The sequence below is a fragment of the Mastigoproctus giganteus genome, chromosome 8 (genome assembly GCF_048544385.1).
Source record: "Mastigoproctus giganteus isolate SK-2022 chromosome 8, ASM4854438v1, whole genome shotgun sequence".
Classification (NCBI taxonomy): Eukaryota; Metazoa; Arthropoda; class Arachnida; order Uropygi; family Thelyphonidae; genus Mastigoproctus; species Mastigoproctus giganteus.
The window spans coordinates 73,503,980-73,531,685 of record NC_143582.1 but is presented as its reverse complement, the minus strand read 5'-3'; the positions used below and the strand labels follow the sequence as shown (position 1 = coordinate 73,531,685).

The 27,706-nt window shown below is 36.1% G+C and overlaps 1 protein-coding gene across 2 annotated transcripts in view; it reads left to right on the top strand.

The window, feature by feature from the left end:
- The window catches only part of LOC150081630 (uncharacterized), a 158,818-nt gene that overhangs the window by 25,586 nt on the left and 105,526 nt on the right, over positions 1-27,706 (top strand). The window contains exons 1-2 of one of the 2 annotated variants that reach the window (XM_090380571.1): positions 14,918-15,060; positions 18,324-18,579. In XM_090380571.1, coding sequence (XP_090236697.1) covers positions 14,976-15,060; positions 18,324-18,579 — 341 coding nt within the window. In that variant the 5' untranslated portion in view covers positions 14,918-14,975. Of the gene's footprint in view, positions 1-14,917; positions 15,061-18,323; positions 18,580-27,706 lie in introns of those variants that run through there. The other variant, XM_090380572.1, reaches the window with a different exon arrangement.

The following is a 27,706-nucleotide window of genomic DNA, read 5'->3' as shown; positions in this document are numbered from 1 at the left end:
TTTCAAGAAGGATGTAGAGCTGCTGGAACGAGTACAGAGAAGGGCAACAAGATTAGTGAATGAAACGAAGGGTTGCTCTTATGAAGAAAGGCTTAAGGTTTGCAAAATACAGTGTCTGGCGACTAGGCACCGGCGAGGTGATCTGATAGAGGTGTATAAAGCTTTGAATGGTTTGAGCATGCTCAATGCCGATGGGATTCTTCCTCTTGCTCAGAATAATCACTTGAGAGGGCATAAATTCAAATTGAGGAAAGATAGATGTGCGGAAGTTTGCCTTTTGCCAGCGGGTAGTTGGTTGGTTGGTGGAACAGACTTCCATCCCTTGTTGTGGAAGTTGATAGCCCAAATAAATTTAAGGCTCTGCTGGACAGGTATTTCGAACAATCGGAGGGGTGAAATGGGAGTGTGTTTTTTTTTTTTTTTTTTTTTGGCTGATGCTGCATAAGCTTGCTTTCTTGTATCATATGCCTCTACTTATTCTAATGTCTGTAAACAACGGCTGATGACCCATTCATATGTAAAGTGCGCCACCCCACATCCACCGTTGTGTCCAATCTTTGGACACAACGGTGGATGTGGGGTGGTGCACCATCTTGCATGAATATGGTATCCTGAAGGCATCCATGTTGTTGAAGCTCTGGTATTGTGAAATTTGCTAACATTTCATAATTACATTAAATTAAATTTTCTTTATACTCTGGGACGACCAAACGGTCAGAGGAGTTCACAAGATAGACAGAATACAAGAAACAGTACCATATTCAGCAGTCATGGGCTTGAACCCCGGTCACTCAAGGCACGTGTACTTATGCACCCACGTGCCTGACAACTAGGCTATGGCAGCCTTAATATCGCTGTCCAGTGACGCAACAGGTGTATGGTCCAGTCGGTGTTACCTGCTCAAAAAAAATACGGCACAATCATGAATGTGGCCATAAATCCACACCGCACTGTCACTTTTGGAGAATGCAACAGGATCTCTTGGTTAACTTGAGGGTTTTCTGTTGCTCAAATGCAATAGTTGTGCATATTCACTTGTCCATTTAAGCAGAAGTGGGTTTCATCACTCCAAAGGATGTTCCATGGCAAAGTGAAACCCACTGTCATTCGCACCAGAAACTGAAATGTGTGTCTGAAATGAATATCTGCATCACCATGCTTTAGCTGCTGTAGCATGTGCATCTTGTAAGGATAGTACTGCAACACCTGATGCATTACTAGCCTTACAGTGGAATATGTCATGTCCACTTCAAGAGAAATAGCTGGCACACTTGCACTACCACATGGAGATTGACTTGATAAATCCACGACAGCCGTAGCCGCATCTTCAACATGAGAGGAGTCTACTCGTTTTTCGGCCTCTACCTGGTTGAACACCAAGATGTCCTGTCGTTTCAAATTTTGCAATCATTTTGTGGACAGCACAAACAGTCATAGTTCCACGCTTTATGCACTTCTGATGCCGGAATTCTGTGATAGCCGCAGCTGCATTGTTGCTGTTCTGATAGTACAGCTTCACTAATAGCACCTTTTCCTGCAGTGTTGTTGACATTGTTGCTGTAGTGCCGGCAAACATCTACTGTATGATTTTGAAGAGACTGCTTTGCTTTGCTTTTATACAGTACAGTAGAGCTGAGTTGTGGCACTATGGGAATAACTTATAATTATGCAAATAACATAAGTTATTATCATAATCTTAGCTAAGATAGTTACATGCCATACGGTGACAAATTTTGTAACTAATTTTTTTTTTCCAATAAATGGCAAGCGCATTCTTTATTGTACCTGTTATCCAAATTTCTCTTCAGTACAAGCCTTAGCACTCACTCCAGAGCCCTCTACATAGGGATACTCTAATTTTAACAACCCTGTACTTTCCAATCAAAAAGAGATTGATCGGGAAAAATTTATTGCAGAAATCATAAAATGTAAAAATAATATATATATATATATATATTATTTTTAAATTCTATGCTTTTGTGCATTAAGTTTGGCTCTGTGCTGTTAAGTATTTCTTCTTGTAGCAGTCAGTAGCAATTTTCATACGTAGTATGAACAGTTTAATTTATTAGTTGATTACACCTCATTTAATTTATTCTGTTTTATTCTTCAGCCTCCTCGTTACTTTTAGTGTTTTTTGATATGAATGTATTTATCTGTATCCTTAGTTTGTTAATTTGTTTTATTTCTCTATATTTTCTGTTTTGCTTTTTATATTGAGTTAGTAGAGGTGTTTTTTTTTTTTTTTTGCAGAGCAGATTTGTATTATTACTTCAGTTGGTGCTGATCAATAGTTAAATTTGCATTTTATTTCAGTTTGTTGAAGTTGTTTCTTGGTTTTACCTCTATTTGAGTACACATTTTGTTTAATCTTTATCATTTGCATCAAGGTATCCATGGTTGCCTTGATATAAATGATAAAGATAGGCCATGTTAAAAGTGAGTTTTGGGGATTTTCACAGTATAATATATCCCATGATCAAATTCTTACTGTTTTCTCTGACTATTTTCTTTTGTGTTGTTTATTTCTTGTAGTCTTTGATTCACTTTTGTGTCATGTGAGAAGGTGTTCCTAGCATTACTTCAGGTAGCAGGTACACCATGCCTGCAGGATCCAATGTCTGTTTTCTTGGATGAATGCAGGCCCTTTCTTTTTTATTTCATTTGCTTTTATTTTTCAGTTTGTTTAATAATTTGAAAACCCAACCTGTTATGCAGTCAATCACAAAGCATGGCCAATTGTAAGCATATTCCAGAACAGCTGTGTGTAGTGGTTGTGGAAGAACCTGTGAAACTAAATTAGAATTTCAGCAGATAAAACTCTGCATCAAAATGATTAACTGAGAAGATATTGGAAAAGATTTTAGTATAATAAATTTCAAGGGTATTTCAAAGCAGTAGTTGAAACCAAAATTTGTACACCCTGTCTGTATTCAATTTCAGCCATGGAGAGATTCTGCTCTACTCAGGCTGCTGACAAATCGAATAGGTATTTTTAATCTATATTCACACGTGAGGAACTCTTTACAGGAGGGGAGGATGCCAGAAGTTTATCAAACTCTAATGGAGAACTGAATGATTTTGTGAAAATGAAAGGAAAGTAGAAGAGGAATTGTTGAAGCTAAACATAAAATGGTCCCTGGGGTGGATGGAATCTATCCAGTTATATTACGGGAGGTAAGCAAATCATTAGCCATAATTTTTAGAGCATCCTTGGATTCAGTTGAAGGTCCCTTGTGGACTGGAGATGTGTGAACGTATTGCCAGTTCATAAAGGGAGATCAAAAGGTGACAGGTAATTACAGACCTGTTAGCTTAACATCTGTTTCTGGGAAAACAGTGGAGTCACTTGTTAAAGAAGTAATGCAGGACCATCTGGACAGGAATGCAATTATACTGCAATCACAGCATGGATTTGTTAAGGGTGGTCCTGTCCAACCAATCTGATTGGATACTATGATACGGTGACTTGTACCATACTATGACTGTATCGTAAAAATAAACTCTATGCAAAAAATAATTTTGATATATACTTGGATTTCAGGAAGGCTTTTGATATTGTTGCACATAAAAGACTGCTGTACAAACTGGAACAATGTGGCATTAAGGCCAAGTTATTGCTATGGATAAAGGAATGGTTGAGTGGAAGAAGACTGAGTGGTTATCAGTAGACACTGGTGTTCATGAACTAATGTTATTAATGGAGTCTCCCCACAGTTCAGAGCTGGACCCATTTGTTGTTTTCAGTATATATTAATGATAATGATGGAGTTATGTCAAGCCCAGTGTCTAAGTTAGGAGATGATACAAAGGTTAGTATGGTGATTAATGATAGTAACTACTACAATAAGAAAGATCTAGGGAAGTGGCAGTTGAAGTTTAATGTTGACAAATGCAATGCATTGCATATGGGTAGCGGTAATCTCAGAGCAACTTATCAACTGTGTGGTATTGCACTTAGGGTAGTGGAAAATTAAAAAAAGGCTTGCCAGTAATTTTGCAGTTAGCTGTGAAATTATCTGAACAGTGCAGACAGGCTGCCAGGACAGTGCATTGGGTTTTGTCAATGATATACAGAAACTTTACTAGCAGGGATAAGAAAGTGATTATCCCTTTGTACAAGGCCATAGTTAGGCCACATCCTGAATACTGTATACAAGTCTGGAGGCCTCACTTTAGGAAGAATGTAGATCTGCTGGAATGGGTGCAGATAAGGGCATCCATATTGGTGAAGGAAACAAAAGGGTGCTCTTACCAAAAAAGGCTTAATTTCTGCAAATTGCAGCATCTGCGGGGAGATCTGATTAAAGTGTTTAAAGCCTTGAATGGATTTTTTTTGTCTTTGCTTTTTCCCATTATATATGGGGTCAGCGTTTTTATTGTTTTGGCATGCAATTTTTACATCCAGATGCCCTTCCTGATGCCAACCCTCACCCTTTATCCGGGCTGGGATGGTGGTCATTCCCTGACCTTCCGCATCCTCCGTATTTGGTGGTCACGGGTTCGAACGCCAGTCTATATCAAGAAGCGCGTGCTACGTACTGCTCCTGGCTACGGTGACGCCCTTGAATGGATCGAGTAAACTAAATAAATGTTGATGTGCATTCTGCCTCTTTCTGAGACAACACACAAGGGGGCATAAATTTAAATTGAAGCATGGTTGCAAGATAGATGTGCAAAAGTTTGTCTTCAGCTAGCGGGTGGCTGGTTGTTGTAACAGGCTTCTATCTATTGTGGAAGTGGGTGGTTTGAATAAATTCAAACCACCCACTTCCACATTTATTTAAACCACAGTGGGTGGTTTGAATAAATTCAAACCACCCACTGTGGTTTTTTTTTTTTTTTTTCCCTTCTTCTGCACTGATGCTATATATATATATATATATATATATATATATATATAAGCTTGCTTTCTTGCATCATTTGCCTCTACCTATTCTGTTAATGTTATACAATATAAATGGTATAAGCAACTTTGGCAGCATTTGTTTCTAATTTGATTGTAGTGCGAGGACTCTCTGCTTAGTCTTCTTTGAGAGCACAAGATGTAGGTGCAAAGCATTAAAATTTTGATTTGATAAAAGATTTCATTGAGATGTTGGGAAAATTATCTATTCAGTAAAAAAACCCAACTAACTACGTGCACAGCAAGTTCAGTTTCCTACTAGTAATAAACAAATTAGTTGATATACACAGTGTACAGTATTATGTTTCAGACTCATGACTTTTATTTCTTAAATTAATTGGATTTAGTTCTTTTTCTGTGATTAATAAGTGAAAAGTGTATTACTAATTATCTTGTTACTAATTAATTGTTAATTAACTAATAATATATAAAAGTAATTGTTTTCTGTTCACTGTACATATCTCACAGTGATATTCACTGTATGTTCTTCCTGAATTTGTTATATTTCAATTGTTATTAACAGTGGCGGCTCATGACTGATGTTTGGGGGTGCTGCATCTTAAAGTTACATTAAATTGCCTTGGTTATAAGACATGTAGACATACACAGTAATAATAATAAGCAAGTTAAAAATACTACAAAACATTGACTAGACATTTACCATTAACAGACTTCAACTTTTACTTAAAAACAAAATCCATTCGTCGGTTTTTATTTGTTGAAAATAGATTAATAACTTTTTCATTCAAGTTTGGTGCACTGTTGACCAAGCTTTTCTCTATTAAAAGCATTGCTTGAGCATTTAGCCTTTCATAGTGCTCCTTAAAAATGTTTTTATTCTTTTTAATGTCGAATGTCAGCATTCGGGCTCTGAAGTAGTCATCGGAATGGTCAAAAGAACTTCAGCTAGATTATTTTCTGAGATAAATTTCAGCAAGTCAGTTAATTTGCAATAATTGTGTAGATAATGTCTGCTATCGAAAACTTGTAATTCCGTAAGAGGCTTTCCTCTTTCAATCACAGTACATTGAATTCCTGATTTTTTAGAATGGCATTCTTAAAGTTTCCTATATATTCATGTATTTTAACAACTGCCTCAATTTCTCGAGATTGCATTTGATTATAAATAACTTTCACGTGAGGCATTATCTGATGGAAAAGTTCTAACCAGAACTCTAATTTTTCATTACTCAAGATGTGCAAAATTCCAGTTGCTTCTGAAATCACCTTGTAGTTCCTCCATGCACTTTTTTAAGGATTCAAAATTTTCATAAATGCTGTTCACGGTGCATATATTGAAGTTCCATCTTGTAGGGGAAGGTTGGGCAACATGGCTGTCCATATACTTTCCGAGAACAGAGAGATGCTGTGGTGATCTCAAGAAAAATGTTGGTATCAACACGAGGTTTGAAAAGAATATTCTTGAATCTTGGGTGCTACTTGCTGCATTTCTCATCATCAGAGATTCAGTTGGTGTGCATAGCAGTGAATAAAATGTGCATTTTTGTTCACTGCTTTTATTTTAGCCTGAACTCCCCCTTTCTTGCCTTTCATCGCATTTGCGCCATCAAATGTCTGAGCAATCAGGTTTTGAGTATTTTCCTTCGAAGATTATGTCTAACTGATCTAGAATGCACTTTGATATTCTGTCTGCTGTTTGGTTTTCTGGAGTGAAAAAACCACAAAAACGCTCAAAAATGTCTCCATTCAGTTCATATCTCAGAACATTTACCATTTGTATATGTTCTGAAACATCTGTTGTGTCATTAGCCATGACAGCTACGAATGAAGCTTCTTTGATTTCTCTTTTTATTTCATCCCGGCATATTTGCAGTAACCAGTCAAGAATATCATTCTGAATAGTTTTTGGAAAGCTTTTAAATGCTGCGTTACTTTCTAAATGGTTCTTTAAATTGGAATCTAATGTACAGGCAAAATTTATTAATCCTCTGAATACTCCTGGATTTTTAGAATCGTCTTTTTTGTCATGTCCACATAAAGGAATTTCAAACTCTCCACAAAATTTAATGCAGTCTATTATTTTATATAATACCTCATGATTCTTGGTAACCTTTCTGTTATGTTTACAGATCAAAAGTCTGTAGGCCTCACTAAGCTGTTCTTTAATATTTATGCTTCCTAAAAGCGATAGTGAAATTACATTATCAATATGTTTCTTCAAACTCATGTTTTAGAGTTTTTTTCTTTCATTCTGTTTATGTTTGTAAAGCCACTTTTTGTCCCCGTTAAGTCACCTCTGAACAGTAAACATGGGGGGAAAAAAAAATCCATTTTTAATTTCACAACCACACAAAGCCAACTTTTCCTTTGATTCCATTCAGTTTTAAAACTGTGAATATATTACTTATTATTTTTTATTCCCCGCTGAGAAATTTGAATCTTTGGTGTGGGGCGGCCTTCTTTTTTAATCGCATTTTTTTTCTTGTAGAGATAATTGTGAAAAACTAAGTTGCTGAAGTTTATTCACTGTCACTCGATTTACTTCACGGGGCAGCATGGAGGCCATGATCGAATTAAATTTCATAAAATTGTGTGTCGTAGAAGTAATGTTTTACTTACACATCACCTCATAATATAACTTCAACTTACCAAGTTCAAGCTAAATTTGCAATTAAGCTGTAATCACATAATTACACTGTTGAGTATTGACTTAACACTGATATTATTTAGTTACTTAATAGGAATTTGGGCGAATAACAAAAAAGACACCGACATTGTGGCTACACACTGATCATGGTCAACAATGAAATCTGCACTTCGTGCTTTACAGTGACTTTGATTCGTTTCATCTATAAAAAATGTATATTGGTAAGTTGCCAATATGCTGGTTGCCAATGGCAACCAACTACCAGATATTCACTGGAATGCAAAATGTGTCACTGCCGGGCACACAGTGAGTCTTACGGTTAATTAAACTTCAAAGTTGGAAACGATTTCGTGTTTTTATTCGTTTATTATTTAAATGATTACTGGAAATAGAGGATGTGCATACTATATGTGGGTCCTGTTAATAAAAAATATTCATTACGTTGCATTGTTCTTCACAAAATTTCATATAACTCCATTCACTGTATATATAGATTTAAATAGCTGGTGTGCTGCAGTGCCTATGGATGAGCTGCCCCTGGTTATTAAACAGTTGAAGCCTATATTTCATATGTTATTAAACAATTGAAATGTAATTGCATATAATGTTTCTGCAGTAATTAACTTAATAAGAAATAATTAATAGTAATAATTCATGATATTTGTATTTGCTAAACTAATAAGAAACAAACGATCCAAGAGCAATAACTTTTATGTGTGAACTGAGAGCATTTCATTTTTGCTCTTCTCCCATATTGCCTGTCCATTCCTCCAATCAGTGCATAGCAACATAAGATATATGAATAGCATGTGTAAATTTATACCATATACAAAATGCTAACATCTAAAATTTAAAAATTTTAGATGTTAGCATTATTAATGGCACATGATGGAAGAAAGCAGGCTTATACAGCATCAGCCAAAAAAAAACCAGCTTCCCATTCGCTCCAAATGTTTATCCACTTTAAGCTATCAGTTTCCACAACGACAGATGGAAGTTTGTTCCGGCAATCAACTACTTGATAGCTAAAGGTATATTTCTGCACATCTATTCTGCAACTGTCTTTCCTCAGTTGAATTTATGCCGCCTCAAGTGTGTAATCTTAGCAAGTGGAAGAATCCTATCATCATTGAGCCTATTCAAAGCTTTATACACCTCAGTCAGATCATCTCACAGGTACCTAGTTTCCAGATGCTGCAATTTGCAGAACTTAAGCCTTTCTTTTCTTTTTTAATACATAACAATAAATACACTTAGTGATCACTAAATTATGACCACCCCATCTATAATGAACTGTGCTGCATAGCTTGCAATATAAAAAGCTGAGTGGCTTAGTATGCTAAAAAGCAGAGGTAATTTTCATCTGGTCGTGCAGATCAGTGTGATAACATAACAGTTATGGGACATAGTAAAGATATCATGAAATTTATAAAGAGCATGTTTGTAGGAGCTCGTGCATTGGGTCTTTCATATTGGAAACTGCATGTCTTGTCCGTTGCTGATGGCCCACTGTGGTTAAAGTGTACAAAGAATGGTTGCAAGGGTCAACTGCTGAGAGAACTGTAAAGGATTATGCACTGTAGATGTTCAAGGCGAGTAAAGGGTGCAGCACTTATTATGGACTTAATGGCAGGATAACTGTTTAACAGTTGACAACATTACAGTATGGGGAATGCAAGAACAATATTCCAAATGATGAAGCTTTGCACACTCAGACTTATAGGTTCCACAGCAGGCAACCTCTCCTCACCACTGATCATCATTGACAGTGAATGCCGTGGTGTCAACAGCATGCTGGTTGAACACTGGAAGACTGCAAATAAGTGTGTTGGTTGGATGAATACAAATACCTGGTGCAGCATGCCAATGGACACCTTCATGTGTGGCACAAGTAATGAGTCCATGGATGCATAGTGCCCACTATCCCGGCAGTTGGCCATGATCGCTTAATATGGGACACGAGACTTTTTTTTTTTATTTATTAAAGAAGACGTTTCCACCTAGCATTCCTGGCAACCCCAATCTATTGCACTGTACAGGTAATTTCTAGTATAACATATACTGCCACTAGTTGTTTATCATTCCTGGCAGATGTAGATGACCAAGGATTGTCATTGAACACATGAATGATATCAAATAGAGCATCAATCATCTGCCAGCATAGTGTAAACTGTTTTGTGTCTAATGGCCCCAGAGGTTTCCCCCATCTCTGTGTTGTGTAATTTGTTTGTGTAGCACAGAACTGTGTGAAGGCCAGAGTTTTTTTTCAAAAACATGTTATGTTGTTCCTCTGACCTTTTTTAGCCATTGGGCCCCTGGTGGGATTCCATTGTCCAGAGGAGGCAGATCAGGCAGTAGAGGGATCACATATTTACTCTGGCAGGAACTTCCACCTAATTTCCGAACATTTCAGTGGCAAAGTCCTATATAAAAAAAAAAGTTAAGTGTTGGAAGTTAAGTTAAAGCCGAAATAGAGTTTAAGTTAAGGTGTAGAGTTAAATTTAGGTGCAAGTTAAGTTTAGGTAAGGGGCATAAGCAGTAGGCACCTCCGTAGCCAGGTGGGAAGGAGTAGCAGTACGTAGCACATGCTTCTTGATTAGACCGGGGTTCGAGCCCATCACCACCAAATACGGAGGATGTGGAAAGGTCAGGGAATGACCACAGCATATCCCGGAGCAATATGGCCTTAGTTGCTAATGCTCCTAAAAACCAAACAACAAACAAGTGTAAGCAATAGCTTTGGTAAGTTGGAGTAGGGAAAGAGACTGAAGGCTAGGAGAGGGGGAAAGATAGAAATATGGGGGCGATAGGGAAGATGACCCCAGAATGCCAGTGGGGACGAGCCCACCACAGGAAAGAGGGGAGGCAGGCTAGCATACTGATAACATCATACTCAGCATTAATAACCCCACCCAAGCTTGGAAGATATGTTAGCTCATATTTAAATGAAATGGCAAATATAGCATCAATATAATACCCGCAATTTGGAGGGTATGTCAGTTCATTTATCAGTGTAACAGCTATTTCACACCAAAGCTGATCAGTCTGCTGGTTTTGATTGGAGGATAAGTCTTTCTCAAGAGGAAATATTTAACTGTTTCATCTTGCCAGAGAAAGTTGACTTTGCATTGACTACATAAAATCACAGTCATGATAAATGAAGAACTTTGTAACTGCAACGACATATGCAGCTAATGTTACCCATCACATAGCAATGCTGAAACTGTAATCAAGAATAGCACTGCTCAGGAAATGGAATGCAGTCCGTATACAAGTCCATGCTATAATAGAATGAACAAGCGAAACAAATCTGGCTCCAAAAAGGAGCTAGGGGAAAAAAGTGGCTGAATGAAATAAAATCCTGTACCATCAGAAGCCCATGCTGATGGTACTTAGCAGAGAATCCCACCCAGTAACAAGTTGGTGGGTAACTATCGATCCCACCTCATAGAAGGGCCTGATAAACAAGGTGAACCAACTGAAAAAGGTTACATTTTTGAAGGCGGACTTCATGCAGACAGTGATGGCGAGATAAGTCATAATATGGTACCTATGAAATAAAAACAGGAACAAGGTGCAGCAAAAAGTTGGACTATTCTTGAACATTAGTAGACACATTATGACATCACTGATAGAGAATGGCCAATGGAAAATTACTTTTTGTTGATTCCAATTTAGACTATACTACTTTTAGAGATGCTCTTCTGAGCCAAAGTTGGATTGTGTCGTTGGTTATAGAAATAACTACGTTAAAGTAAGGTTAATGTTTTTATAGTTGAACACCAGACTTGAAAAGTAATGTATAATAGAAGTGCAGTGAATTTTTTGACTAGCATCAATATTTTACATTTTGGCTGCAAAAGAGACCCAGGCATTCAGAATGACTCCTATATGCTTGATAGTTTGAACAGAAAGAACTCTTTTGTCATTAAGGTTTACAGCATGCAGCCTATTATAATCTAACTTATTTTTAAAAATCATAAACTTGACTTTTTTGGAAAGTTTTCAATTTTTTGTCTGTGGCCCAAGAATATGTGGAAGTGTTCTGTAAGGGGTAGCTCCTAGAATGTCAGTTCAACTCCACTTAATATCTGTGTGAAGAACAGTGCCACTGCACTGTGCGATTAGTGTGGGTTTTTGTGTGTTCTGGCCACTTGGCTACCCAGAAGCATCAGTCACATGGAGAGATGATTTTGGGTACTCGTCCACACCACAGGAAGGTGGGCCAGGTTCAGTAACTCTATCTATCAGACTCTCTTCACCCACAGGAGGTGGTGCTAAACAGTGGATGAAGTAATTCTCTGGGGCCCATTACAGAGAAGAAAAAGAATAAAAAAAAAAGTGTGCCCAGAGCACAGTTAACTATGTAAGGTAAAAAGGTAAACTGCAGCCATTATCAACCCACTGCAGGATGGAAGCCTCCTCAACAATTCATGCTGAGGGAAATGGACCATAATCTGCCATGCTGGTCCAGTGCGGGTTGGCAGATCGACCGTATTTAGCAGTCAGGGGCTTGAACCCCGGTCTACTCAAGGAGTGTGTGCTACTGCACTTCCGCTCTTGACCACTCAGCTACGGAGGCTGCAGTTAACTATGTACATAGCACTAATTACTATTTACATTATTATAGTATGTGTAGGCAGCAGTTTGTGGGATAATTCTAAGATCTTTCTAGATTTCACATTCAAAAAAACAGGTATGACCAGTTCTCCTTAGCAAACACTGCAGAAACAAAGGTCCGAATTATGCAGTCCAAGTTGATGCAAATTTTCGTTGAGAGACCCATCACTCATAATAATAAAAGATGTCTCAAATCTGATAGAGCCAAGATCTATTTTTCTTTTCAAGCAAGAAGGTTTCATCTCGTAAAGAATTTTTTTAGTAGCAGCATCCAGAGGTAGTGCCCCATCTTGTCTATCATATGTTAAGAATTACATTGAAGCATCTTCTTTTCTCCACTTTAGGATCTATAGTAACCAGGTTTAGCTGCATATGTAATATTTTAGTGGGTATCAATTTCTTGACATGATAGCACGTGGCCCAAGAATGAGACAGGTAGGAATCTGGTTAGCACATAACTCAGTTTCAATTCTAGAGTTTTCACTTACAATAATGAAAGGCCGTCAGCAAACACCAATCACTGTATAATACAAAATTCAGTTGTTTTATGTAACCAATCTTAAAGATCTTCCATATCAGTAGGTCCAAGAGGAAACCCCTAAGGATACCCACAAATACCTCCGTGTGGATTGTATGGTTTTTAGTAATCATAGCAATTGTATGATTTGTAAAACGATTGCGGACAAGTAGGAAGCTAGAAAGAATAAAATTTCTCAAGACATGTGGGCGCTTTGTCATCAAAGGTTGTCAAAAGAACCCTCAAAGTCAAACAGTATGAGAGCATATTGTAAGGACAGAACTACGTCGATGAGATGTATCTGAACCAAAAAAAAACTGCAGCCATTATCAACTCACTGCAGGATCGAAGCCTCCTCAACAGTGGGGGATTTCCGCACAGGCGCACGAGGCGCGCGCCTGGGGCATCTTACTGAATAAAACTATACTGTAATTTAATATGATAAGTTAGTAAACTCTTATGCGAATATCCCCACATATATGAAATATCTATGCGAACTAAGCGTACCTGAAGTAGAATACATATTATCATTAATGCTAGATTTTATGTATTAATGTTAGATTTGGGAAGGATGGTAGTTGTGTCATTTTTTTTTTAAACATTAGTTGAAATATGTATGAAAGAATTGCGCAACCAAAATGATAAAAATCGCAACACCAAATCTAGAGCGCGTGCCATAGTTAAAACGTGCGCATAGAATGCACACTGTAGTGGTACCGAAAATATTTAGAGGGGGCCTCAAAATTGAATTGCGCCTGGGGCTTCTCAAGTGCTAAATCCGCCACTGCTGCTCAATAATTAATGCTGAGGGAAATGGACCATAATCTGCCACGCTGTTCCAGTGCGGGTTGGCAGATCTACCGTATTTAGCAGTCAGGGGCTTGAACCCCGGTCTACTCAAAGAGCGTGTGCTACTGCACTTCCGCTCTTGACCATTCGGCTACGGAGGCCTAAGCATCTTCACAACTAAGTTTGGGCTGAAAGCCGCACTGCATTGCAGACATTGAATAAACATGATACATGAGGTGGCAGCTGTTAATGGGGGACTAATTTTTCATTAAAAAAAAAAAAAAGCCACGACATGGTCGGGAATATAAATTTAACGTTGAGCTGGTTGCAAAACCATTGCATCATATATAGCGGCTGCTCAGAATTCAGCTGTTTATTTTGCCGTTACGGGAAAAATTGTTTTCTATTTAGTAGGCAGCAACTTGGACATTTTTTCCGAGGGGAGAGTTTGGTGGCACGTTATGATGGTCTAAAATTAACAGGACCAGGTGAAAATACCTATTTGGATTTTACTAGTCGGAAGATGGTGAAAGTGCAGCAGTAGTATAAAAAATAGAATGCTGTGCATATTCAAACCTTCCGAGAGCCAACTCTGGTAATTATATATTATGAAAGTTCTGCCCGTTCGATCAACGATTGTAAAGAGCAATATCTAAATTCCAAGTGAGAAACCAAGAACAGCAATATCTAAATTCACAGAGAAAGAGTCCTTCCGTTTTTTACCTTCTTTTCCGATGCCCCCGATTGTTAGGTATTGTTTAGTGTCGAGCACGTGATATGAGGAATTGTTTACCGATTTTCCTGTTTCGTTCTCTTATAATCAGGGACTCACATCTGGTGAGTATGGGTTTGGCAAACCCAGGGTCCTGAGCTGGATATCATCTCTCTCTCTCTCTCTCTCTCTCTCTCTCAGGGTAACTCGGGAATTTTTTTTTTTTCCCTGGTGCAGCATAAGCCTCAGGCTTCCTTGCACCATATGGCTAATAATAATCCTGTTAATTCTAATTCACTCAGTCTTCAAGTAAACGCGAGATGTTTGTGTGTGTGTAAATATTTATTTATTTAGTAATATAGAAGCTGTAATAAACAAGGCTTTCCATATTTAATAGGTAGAAAATGTTAGAAGTGAAGTGAACATTTAACATTAAGGAAATGTTAAATGTTCACTTCTACTTTCTTTTAGGAAAGCAGACATTTCCCAAATGGGAGGGGTAAAAAATTGCTTTAACATTAATTACAAGGACAACATAACCAAGCCTTGGGTCGTCTGGATTTAAGTGTTCTTTATTAAGCACCGTTTTAAAAAATAATAATAAAACAATTTTTGTAATGAACTTTTAATTTCCTAGTCTATTACATGAATGAAAGGGCTGTTCGGCCTTTCGTTTTTATCGACGTCACGAAATAGAATTGCAGTGTTGGTATCGTAGTACGCATGTGTCCGTTACGTCACTGCAGTCTGCCGTCTTTCGTTTTGGCTTGTGCGAGGTTGACAGCTGAGTTGTGTAGGTTTTGGATGAAATTTTCATACTAAAATGAAGGATCGTCCACTTCCTGAGGCAAATAGAAATACTTTCGTTCCACGTCAGTATGGAAACATTAGAGGCCCAACATGCTGGGGTAAGGATCGTTTTTTAAACGTAAATTTTCGTCTGAACCTCCAAAAACCTTATGAAGTGGCACAGGTATCGCCGATTAGGACACTTTCTGCCTCTTCTCTCTCTCTTTCCCCGATGTCACTTTTTTTTGTAATGCATTCGTATTGGATAAAAAATAAACGAAAATTTATTACCTTATATATCACTATTAATGGCAATTCTGTTGAAGTATATTTTTCATAGTTTTGTTGATACAAAAATTTAATTTTATGCATAAAATTGTAAGAAAGCCAGTAGTGAAATTGAAATAAGAAGATTAAATAAGAAAATTACACTTTTTTTTTTTTATCCTTTAAGTGTAAAATTTAGTTTGCATTTTTTTAAAACCAGTATTCATTAAAAGACAAAGATAACAAAATTTTGGGCAGCAGTGAAGAGTTCTCCCTATCTCCATGAGGTATTTTAGTTTTCATTCTGAAAAAAAAAAAAAAAAAAAAAAAAACATGTTAACTGGCCACCTGAACATACTGACTTGTATTGGAGCTTATATCATTGTTTGGTTGTGAGATGTGTATTATTAAGTAAAAGTAAATACATTTACTTTAAATCCCACAAAATTTAAAGGCTCAAAACCAGCTACCATTCAGGTAGGATAGAGCTGCCATGCAGCAGACATATTAATATAATCTGAAAGGATAAGTTGTGTGTTTCATGTTATCAAGATTATTAAGTTTATTCAGCCAATTACTGTAAAATGATAGTTGAGTTCTGCGTAATGTTATTCAACACTATAAGTAATTGAATTTGCTATTTATTTATTTATTATATAATGCATGGGTTTGAAGCCTTGTTTGATAAATTTGATTGGATACTATGATGTGGTCACAAAGGAACTGGATGCAAAAAATAATTTTGATATCATATACTTGGATTGTAGGAAAACTTTTTGATACTGTGGCACATGGAAGACTACTGTACAAATTGGAGCAGTATGGTATTAAGGGCAAGTTGCTACAATGGATAAAAGGATGGTTGAATGGGAGAAGCAGGGAGTGATTATCAATGGACATTGCCCTTTGTTGACTAATGTTACTAGTGGAGTCCCCCAAGGTTCTGTGTTGGGTCCATCATTGTTTTTGGTATTTGTCAATGATATTGATGAAGGTATATCAGGGTTAATGTCTAAGTTTGCAGACGATACAGAGGTTGGCAGGGTTGTTAATGACAGTAATGATAATATGCTACTGCAACAGGATCTGGAAAAGTTGGGCAGATGGGCTGAGAGGTGGCAACTGAAGTTTAACATTGACAAATGTAAAGTACTGCATATGAGTAACATATCAACTGGATGGTACTACACTCAGGGTAGTGGAAAATGAAAAATATCTGGCGGTAATTGTGCAGTCAGATATAAAGTTTTCTGAGCAGTGCAGATACTCTACAAGAGTAGCCTCCAGACCTCATTTAACAACCCTGCCAACCTTTGTATCATCTGCAAACTTAGACATTAAGATGATTGTCCCTTTGTATAAGGCAATGGTTAGGCCACACTTTGAGTACTGTATACAGGTCTGGAGGCCTCATTTTAGGGAAGATATAGAGCTGCTGGAACAAGTACAAGAAGGCCAACAAGATTGTTGAGTGGAACAAGTGTTACTAAGAAAGGCTAAGTTCTGCAAGTTGCAGCTTCTAGACACTAGGCACCTGCAAAGTGATCTGAGGTGTATAAGGCCTTGAATGGTTTGAGCAAGCTCAATGCTAATGGAATTCTTCCTCTTGCTCAGATTACTCACCCGAGAAGACATAAATTCAAATTGAGGTAAGAAAATTGTACAGCAGATATGCGGAAATTTGCCTTTAGCCAGCAGGTGGTTGATAGTTTTAATAAACTTTTCTCTGTTGTAGTGGAGGTCAACAACTTAAATAGATTCAAGGCAGTATTAGGGAAACATTTGGAGTGAATTGGATGGGTGAAATGGTTTTTTTTTTTTTTTTTTTTTTTTTTTGGCTGATGCTGTATAAGCTTGCTTTCTTGCATCATATGCCTCTACTAATGCTACTGCTATAACATACAGTAATAGTAGAAATAAAAGCTCACAAAGGAAACAGCTATATTTCTAGATTACAATTTAAGAAAGTAGTTTGTCGATTTCAGGTAAATGAATTATTGGGTAATTGATGTTCTTTGTATATTAAATAATTGTTGCTTGTCTTTTGCTAAAAATTATTTGGTTATGCATCAGTTTTTGTTGAATTTCTATCATTCATAATTGAGTAAATCTAGTTCCACTCATTACAGTCAGAGAGATGAGAAATTCATTACAGCAGCAATTTGTATGGAACAAAAAAACTGATTATAGTTTTCAACATGCCTTTTTAGAAGTAAATAATAATGTAAATTATTTTCTTCCATTCACTATAGTTTTTCACTTATGGAAACCCTAAACCTGCTAAAGACAGTTTTCCCGATTTTATTTTTATTTTTTCCCCTTCTTTTTCTATCCAGGTGGATTTTATTTTACTATTTTAAACATTTTCAGCCACAGTTCCTGTCTGGTCAGTATTGACAAGAATATTTATCAAAAATGTGTGTGGTTATACACATTTTGGTGGGCCATATGGAAATTTATTGAAAAGAGATGTAATTTACCGAGAAGTAAATTACCGAAAATAGTTTTAATAATTCATTTGTGTTAATATAATATTGATGTTAATAAATATGGATGTGAAATTGATTTTAAGATTTGTTACACAAATTATCACTTAGTAATATAATATATATATGAAGGCACTTGCCATTATATGTACATAATATATGGCAATAGCCTTCATAACTATAGTAAATCACTGTTGTTGACTTATTTTTCTTCTCTTCCAGTAGTCCCATAGATATATGGACAAACAAATTAAGAATACCATAGTAGCTGCTAAAAAGCTAATTACTGATAAGTTTTCAGTTTTTAATGTGAAAGAATTTCATGAACTGATAACTTTATTTTTTAACAACTTTAATGTTATAAGAATATTGATGTGTTTGCTATTCTAAATACTCAAAAACCTGAGAGTATGGTACAGTGTACAGCAGTGACTGGTATATCATTATCCATCATTCTTATTGCATTACTGAAAGGATTCATTAATAAGCAGTCTCTATTTGGTGATAATATACATTTTTATATTGTCTACTATAAACTACATAGTTTTTGCCATATTTCAAGTTTTTAAACATCATGCTAATCAGAATTACAGATTTAATTGCTGTTATTTATTTCATTTAATGTTTAGGTGAAGTGGCAATGGAAAGGAAAGCAGTTTCAAGAATTAGAAGCAATGCAGAGAAAATTGACTGCAACTTCAATACTAATTTAACAAAAGAGGAGGATGGGGCACAAAAAAATGTTCGGCACCTAGTAAATGATATTCGAAGTGGTGATAGCAACCAAATTGCAAGTTACCATCAAAACAAAGAAGTTTCATCATCAGAATCATATATGCAAGAGAGCAGTGATTTTCACTGGTGTTTAGATGAAACTTGTAGCAAGTAAGTTGAATTAAAGTATATGGAGTGTTGAGATTTTGTCATGTAGTTTTGATTTAAATGAATGTGAGAACATATTTCTTGCATATGATAGGAACTTTTGGGTAAAAAACTGAAAAAAGAAAAATAAAAGACACTTTTACATTAAAAATTTAGATTACAAAATATAAGAGCAATAAAGCTCAATCTTTCCTACATAAATAATATTGTTAAATATAAGAGAACATCTCATACCTTTTTGTAGGAAAATTCTTCAACCCAGTGCTCACATCCAATTGATCCGGTTAATACATTATGTTAAAGGCCCAAGTTAAAAACGTGATATAAACCATTTAAAATATTGTCAAGTTAACATGATTTTCTAAAATCTAATCTTGTATTTAGTTCTCATTATCCACTCACTGCCCAGAAGGAAGAGCAAAGCGCAGCTGATGCACACCAACCCACCCAAAACTAAACCAACCAGCAATAAACAGACTGGAAACCAAAGACAATTGTCAGATTCTGCATTAAAATATTTTTGACTAAGCTTCTTTATTAAGTGACCAGATTATTTCGGCTGCGATCTGTGCTCAAGAAGTAAAGTAACACACTTAACAAAATCTACTCTTTTATAAAATCGAATTCAATTAAAATAAGCAACGTGACAAGATTATTTTTGTTAACCAATGCAAATAGAGTTATTCACACATGCATGTAAAGGTCCATGAGTCCGAAATGATAAATGGTCTATGTACATTTATCGAATTTCAATTTAATTTCATTTCAAGTGTTTTGGCTATTAAGAGTTTGTATTCGTTTTGTATATTAATTACACTTGCCTCGTTAAAAAGAAAAACATGGTTCTCCTGGATGGTGTGAAAGGAAAGTTCAGATGCACCTGTCCTTTTTGATGACTGGTGTCGTTGAATTCCCATAGAAAGATAATTCTGGGTAGAACTGATGTAAAAGAGTTACATTTCCCCACATGCAAGGTTATAAACTATATTGGTTCGTTCCATGTTAGAGATTGAGGTAATCTTCCTTATCTTAAATATTGTCTGAAGTTTATTTATAGGTGGTGCCACTATTTTAGGCACCTCTGTGGCCAGGTGGGAAGGAGCAGCAGTGCGTAGCACACGCTTCTTGATTAGACCGGGGTTCAAGCCCATCACCACCAAATACGGAGGATGCGGAAAGGTCAGGGAATGACCACCGCATATCCTGGAGCAATATGGCCTTAGTTGCTAATGCTCCTAAAAACCAAATAATAAACAAACAAACAAGCCACTATTTTAAATTCCGTGTTTTTAAAAATATTAACTTTTTTTTTTTTAATTAATTAAATTTTTTTTTAAACGGAAAATATTAAGAATTTAGCCAGGTGGCTTTAAACAGAAACAAGGAGAGAAATAGAGGAACTTTGGAATGGGCTTTTCAACAGCAATATTAAGTAGGGACTAATGGAGCATGGTGGGGTTGGTTGCTGCGAAATGTGGGGCTGTGAGAACACTAAACACTGGATTGGGATGCCTCATACGATGACATCAGCACTTAGAGAAAGGCCAATTTCTAATCCTTGTTCTGACTCATTATGCATGTGAACAAGAATGTGGTGAAGGGTTTTTAACATAATGTTTGTTTATTAAAATTATTTATTGTGGCGTACAAAGTGTGTGAATAGTTTATTTTTGGAAACTTACTTATGTAGCTTTTATATTTAATGAAAAAGTCAAAAATTTAAAGATGCTTGTTATTTTCAATGAAACAAAACTTTTAAAATATAACAGCTTTTAAATTTTTGAAACTGCTGGAAAAAAAAGAAAAACACTATTAACACGAGACTACTGTCTCTACCACCTCCAAATTTACAAACTGTAATAAGCACATCTGTTAGATAATACAGATGTGCTTATTATAATTTAAGAAACCATATTTCTTCACATAAATCTACAAATAAATAATTTTAATGATGTTGATGCCTCATCTATCAGCACATTTCATAAAATATGTAATTCTGCATAAACAACTGCTGCCATAATGAAATTTTACTGTAGTTGACTTTATGGCTTGAGTTTATGTTTGTCTCTAAGTTGAATGTAAGGCCAATATCTTCAAAAAGGCCTCTAAGGTTGGGAGAGTACATATCCAGAATTTAAAACAAATACACCAACCGTTTGATTATAATGGTTTAATACTAGAAACTAAAATGTACGAAACGATACTACACTGTAAAATGATATATGCAAAAGACTGATTTACAAAATAAATATACGATGAAACTTTAATATACAATAAAATATAAATAAATAAATAAAATATTTAAAATACAATAAAGATAAAAGCGATAAAACATTGACTGAAGCTTTCGGAGGCTTCCGCCTCCTTTCTCAACAACAATGATGTTTAAGCAACACATCCTTAAGTAACAGGCTCACAGCACACGTGGTTGACCAGGCGCATGCTCAATATTTCTTCCATACGATCCAGAACCGGAAGCGGCTCGGGAGCATGGAAATATAAAACGCTCGTCTTTTGCCAGGACCACAGCTTCTAGTAGGGGGTGAAATCGAACACCCCTGTCCCTATTCATACTATTGTTCTCAGACGAGCCTATCCACAAACTCTCTAGCCACTTACGGTCCCAGAACCTATGCGCCCGGTCAAGGATGACAGCATTCACCGGGGAGACCTGATGATGTTTCTCCCAATAATGCTCAGCAATGGTGGACTTATTGAACTCTGCGGTCTGTATAGCTCGCATGTGCTCGCGTTCTAGTATTAAACCATTATAATCAAACGGTTGGTGTATTTGTTTTAAATTCTGGATATGTAAGGCTAAGCCACCATGAAGTAAAGTACTCACTCATTGGTCTTCAGTGCAAGCAGAGTCTATCCATAATCGAAATTGAACACAGGTAAACACACAAATCTTATTTCAGCTATTGCTTTGAAATACATCCCTGTAATGTTGTATATTATATTGTACTGCAAAAGGCAAATGCCACCCATTTCTAGGGTTTAAAGGTACACATAGTAGCTGATATGTATTTAAATGGAAGTTTTATTGCCATACACTGCTTGGCTGTTCACTCAGACAAAATGTTATTCAAAGTTCAGCCTACATTTGCTAATAGAGGCCAGCTGATGAGAAGCCAATTAAGCTCTAAAATAGCTATCTTGATTTTTTTCTCAGATTTTTAGATGTAATGGGCTTTTCAACAGTAATATGCCTTTTTTCCTGGTGATACCATACAATTTAAAAAGATATTGACAAATTGGGTTGAACCATGATATAGTGATTTGAAGCTAAACATGAGCTCAAGCCATTGAGTTGAGTACTTGGCCCCAGTCTTCAGCAAGAGCAGAAAGTCTTGCTGTGACCACTTACTTTTGGCATTATTTTCAATTATGATGTGAAAAATAGCAGTACAGTACAGTACAAAGTTGCATAAATTCTGTGTAAACAGTGATAGACAAAGGTGTAATAATAGGCGCCTCCGTAGCCAGGTGGGAAGGAGCAGCAGTGCGTAGCACACACTTCTTGATTAGACCGGGGTTCGAGCCCGTCACCACCAAATATGGATGATGCGGAAAGGTCAGGGAATGACCACTGCATATTCCCGGAGCAATATGGCCTTAGTTGCTAATGCTCCTAAAAACCAAATAACCAACCAACTAACAAAGGTGAAATTAAGCATGCTATATATTTTTCTGTTATATAGGATACACAATATGATACTGTGTGCAGTCAGTTGTACAGTTATTAGCATTTTCTTTCTTTCATTTGTGTATGATGACTAATCAAGTTGGGTTCGAGGCTAAAACTGTGCAACCGAAGAATTTTGAGCTCATGGAAATGGACGTTTTTGAAAAAAATTTTTCCTTTTTTTTTTTTCCCACTCTGACTTAATTAACATATTAAATTGTGTTCAGTAAATAGTTCTAAATAGTCCTAGTCATGTTTGTTAGCTTATTTTTAAGTTTATCTAGCAATTTTGTAAGTTGCAACTTAATATTTGTAGTGCCTTTGTATTGATGATTTAATAATATATATATATATATATATATATATATATATATATATATATATATATATACAGTGGATTCCGGCTATTGGGGCAGCCGTTTATTTGGGACAAATCTTAAAAAACAGAACCCAGTCGAGAAAATAGCCAGGGTTTACTTCGCTTAATTGGGACAATAGGGTAATCTCCAGTGCTACTGTCTCCTGCCCCGTTTAATCGGGGCAGGAGACAGTAGCACTGGAGATTACCCTATGATTGTTTCCGACCATACCATGTGGTTCCATCGGATTTCTGGAGGTCACAATCATAAAACAATTAGCAGTCACCTGTTTATTGGGCTTTTCTGTTAGTGCAATCTATCATAAATGGATAGTAAACTTGATCTTATTGAATTTGCGATAATATTGACAGCTGGAATTCTGTGGGTTATTATGGTGAAATGTGTTTACACTTCCATGAAATCTTCAATCATATAAAAAAATTAATTTTTAGAATTTTCTCTTCATTCCTATTTTCCTATTCCTTCATTCCTATGTTACTCCGTTCTCACTTGCACGTATCGTGTTACTTGCAATTTGTGTGTGCCGTGTTTGTTACTGATTGCTTATCTTTTTACTGTTTTAAATTTTAACCCCCACCCACAAATGTTAGTGAACAGAAATGTCAACTAGTTAGTATGTATGTATTACAGTACATATTAATTATTCCAATTATCACGTATACTCTTCCGATTTTCACGTATCATTTAATTTTTTAATTGGTAAGGTAATAAAGGGTAAATTTGTGCTTAATATATCTTTACTTTTATGGCCTGTCGATAATATTCCTCCTATTTTCGCTAATTAGAATCGCTGTTAAAATTCAATTCGCAAACGTGATCACAATGACCGGCGCTTACTTCACATCGTATAGTGAACAATGACGTCTTTACAATGATGAGTCCATTGTAACATGATTTGATTGTACAGTGAACCAATTGTAAAGCAGGGGTCCATTGTATTTTTAACTATTTACGTGAAACTTCGGATAATTGGGGCAGCTGCTTAATCGGGCCAAAATGCACTAGTCCCGATGTGTCCCAAATAACCGGAATCGACTGTATTATTATATATTCTCTGTTATGTAGCACAGAGCGGAATGGAAAGTAAAATAAAATGAACATTAAACCTAGTTAAACTAGGTTTAATGTTAAATACATACAATAAACAGAATATGTTAGATGCATAGTGACCAGTAATACAAAAAGCTTTTGGGCTTTATGTAGCCCTTCATCAGTTTATTATAAGTAGTGTTATTATTATTGCATTTTGGTATCTATTAGTTTAGTGTATATTCTCCAATTAAACAGAAATTATGTCTCAGACTAGTGCAGCAAAGCAAAGGGCTCAAAGTAGAGGGAGTGCCATGGCTGAGGAGGAGGATCTATGAATCATGAATCATGGCCTTGCAAATGTGTTATTTTTTAAATGTTTTTGTGGATATATATGGATAGATGTTTGCAGATCTATCCAGAATGAAACATGATAAAGCCAAGAGGGATGTCTTGGTGTATGTTTGGTGCAAGGAGTATGTGGAAATTAGGCTCAGCATTCTGATAGGTATTTACGAGAGCTTGAAAAACAGGGTGGATGTAGCTCATGGGGTTTTAACCCCCTGAGCTATATCCACCCTGTTTTTCAAGCTATATGTATAACCTATAGCTTGAAGGTGGAGAAACATCCATCATGTTTCTCAAGATATAGGTGTTAACCCTTTGTATAAGGATTAACACCTGTATCTTTAGTATTGAATATACAGGTCTAGAGGTCTCATTTTAGGAAGGATGTAGAACTGCTGGAATGGTTGCAGAGAAGGGAAATCAGATTGGTGAAAGGAGAAAAGGGTGCTCTTACCTAGAAAGGGTTCAGATCTGTAAATTGCAGCATCTGGAGACTAGACATCTGTGGAGTAGTTTGATTGGGGTGTTTAAGATCTTGAATGGATTGAGTAAGCTGAATGTGAATAGCATCTTTCCTCTTGCTGAGACTAAACACAAGGGGTGGGCATAAATTCAAGTGGAGGAAGGATGGTTGTAGGACAGATTTGTGGATGTTTGCCTTTAGCCAGTAGGTGATTAACCCTTTGTTGTGGAAGTGATAGTTTCAATAAATTCAAGGGAGAACTAGATAAATTCTTGGTGGAGGGTATGGATGGGTGAAGTGTGTAGTTTTTTTTTTTTTTTTTTTTTGCTGATGCTATATAAGCTGCTTTCTTACAGCAGTTGCCACTATTACTACTATTTATATATTACTTTATTCAGTTTTATCATTTTCTGAATCTGAGTCCCAAAAAATTTGGCTTTTGTAAGCCCAAATACAATAGTTATCAGGCATGATCTCCTTCTCCTCTTATGTTAAAAGCTATTTTCATGCTGCCAACTATTTTAAACTGTATACAATTACTTGGGAACACAGATATGATATGGTACCACTTACTAGAAGCTTTCGAGATATTTTTATACAAATGCATACTTTTTTTAATTGACCTTGAAAAATGTGTGTACTTATTTCACAACTAAGATAAAAAAAAAATGAATAATGTGTGCACATAAACTGTAAGAAAAACCATTAAATACCTACCAGATAGGGAAACATGCAAAGCATCAGATGTATATTGTTAGAATGGCCAAGCAATTGCAGTAGTGGAAATAAAATAAGACTGTAGTATAGAAAAATTGTGAAATACAGTAATAGAATTTAGATGTAAAAGGGCAAAAGCCAAAATATGTAAAAACCTAAAGTGGTAAATTTAGAAATCACTGAAGAGACGGGCTGAAATCTGAGTGTAAAGGGAGAGGAAGGGAAATATCACAAATTCAATGACATGATTATATGTCAAGAGTGGCTTCTAAATTTCTCATTTTAGGTTTATAAATAGCTTAGATATTGTCCTTTTACACAAAATTCTGTTATTACATAATTTTATATTTTATTTTCACCACAGTTGCATGACCATATTATTTATTTCTATCTTAATATTTTTATGTGCATGCATGCATGCACACATATTTACTCACTCACTCCAAAAAAATTGAATGGAGATTCCAGGTTGTTGGGACTGAAGTGTTCTTAACTAGGTTCATTTATTTTATCAGCTGTTAAAAAGGTCCAGGTGACGTCTTGTTTTCCTTTATAGAACCTTGTTAGATCATTTAGTGCTTACAACTATGTTATATACATTGGCTTAGATTATTGGCTTAAACAATTCATAATTAATGTGTTTTTATTTTCGGTAGGAGTTAATTTTCTGCTTCTAGTCATTTCTATACAGGATGAATCAGAAGATAATACTTCCTATCCAAACCTACCTAAGCTGTGGACCTAGTATGTGACATTCCTAATTTGGAGTCACAGCAGTGAATTTTTGGATACTTTCCACTCTCGTATTAACAGCCTATGTGAAAATGTCAGCTCCATCTGTGAGCATCAAACACAGTACTCTCTGAATTCTTAGATGCTCTTGTGAATAAAATAGATACCAGTTATATCACCACACTACAGAAAATAAAAAGATACCTCCATTATCCTGAATTACAAAAATCCAGCCACCTACCCAGTGATAGTGCCATTATTATAAAGAAACTGGATCAAGACTGCAGTATAAAATGCATTCTTCAGCATAATGACTGCGTAAAATGTATATGCTTCAGAATTATTTCTAGAACTTTGGAGAAGCCACTGCCTTGCATCCTCCTCCTCACCATCAGAGGAATAGGGGACCCTCCTGAAAAATTCACCTACCCTATCTCCTAGGGATAGAGAAAGTAGCTAAAGGCAGCCAGGAAGCACTGTTAGGCTAGAGAATTGTCCAGTGGTACTTGAAAAGGGAATATGGGATGGGGAAGATAATGTTGGCTTTCATTCTATCAGAAAGAATTTCAGATTCAGGAGGAGATAATTCTAAGAAGCCTGGCCCATATCACATAGCCCATGCATCAGCATTGTTAGAAATAGGGAGGGGGGGGAGTAATTTACCATTTCATTCCTCAGAATCACCCTATTCCCTAATATTAGATAAAGCTTGACAAAATTCATAGTAATAGAGATGGGAAAGGTAACCCCTCCCCCAGTCTTTGGGGACCCAAATCTCAATGGGTGGGGGGGGGTATCTCAGCACTAGCAAAGATGGCCAGATGAATCAAACTTTATTTTCTTGCACCCAGATCCCTTGAACTGTAGCACCAGCCCATATTCGGCAAAGCTTAGATCAATGCTTTAAAGGGTTTGGTTATAGTTCAAGTTCTTCATACAGTTATTACTCATAAATAGAGCAAATAATGTTTTGAATGTGAATATGCAGAGAGAATACATCACACCATAGTGAAATTTGACACATCATCTATAGTCTGTGATTTCCTGTACTTTACAGTAGGGCAAGTGGGGTTATAGATTTGGTGTATTATATTTATAATACAGGTGACCCCCGCTTAACGCTGATGATTCATTCCGGAAAAACAGAGCACTAAGTGAATCTGCACTAAGCGAGCGCCACATTCCCATAAGGTAACATATGTATTTGTGAGTTGCAGTTGGTGCCATAGGATATTTCCTAATCAATAATAAATGGTAGTGAAAAGATATAGGTCAAAATATTTAATATTCAAATATTTGTACATATAAATTATTCTGCATTACATACGTATATAATTATGTGGTTACTGACATATCAAAATTAAACTTAAAATTGTAATTAGTCATGAATTTAATTGATCTAAATTGATTTAATTTAATTGATGAATTTTATCAAGAAAAATGTGTCGATTTTGGGTTGTACTTTGTCCCTCTTCCTGGTAAACTAAAAGGGGTTTTAATTTTAAATTCCTCACAGCGTTACCACCCAACAATAAAGTCAACCGATCCTTCGTTGCTTTGAAACTTGGCATGTTTTTTTCCTTCTTTGAATATGAAACTTCTTTTAGGCATTCGTTTCCAAAAAAGTCCTGCCTCATCTATATTAAAAACTTGTTGAGAAGTATAACACATAATATCCCTCTTCAATAATTTTAACAAGTTCTTTTTTGAAAGTTTCGGCTCCTTGATCTGCACTCGCGGCTTCTCTCTGGATTTTAAATCTATTCAACCAGC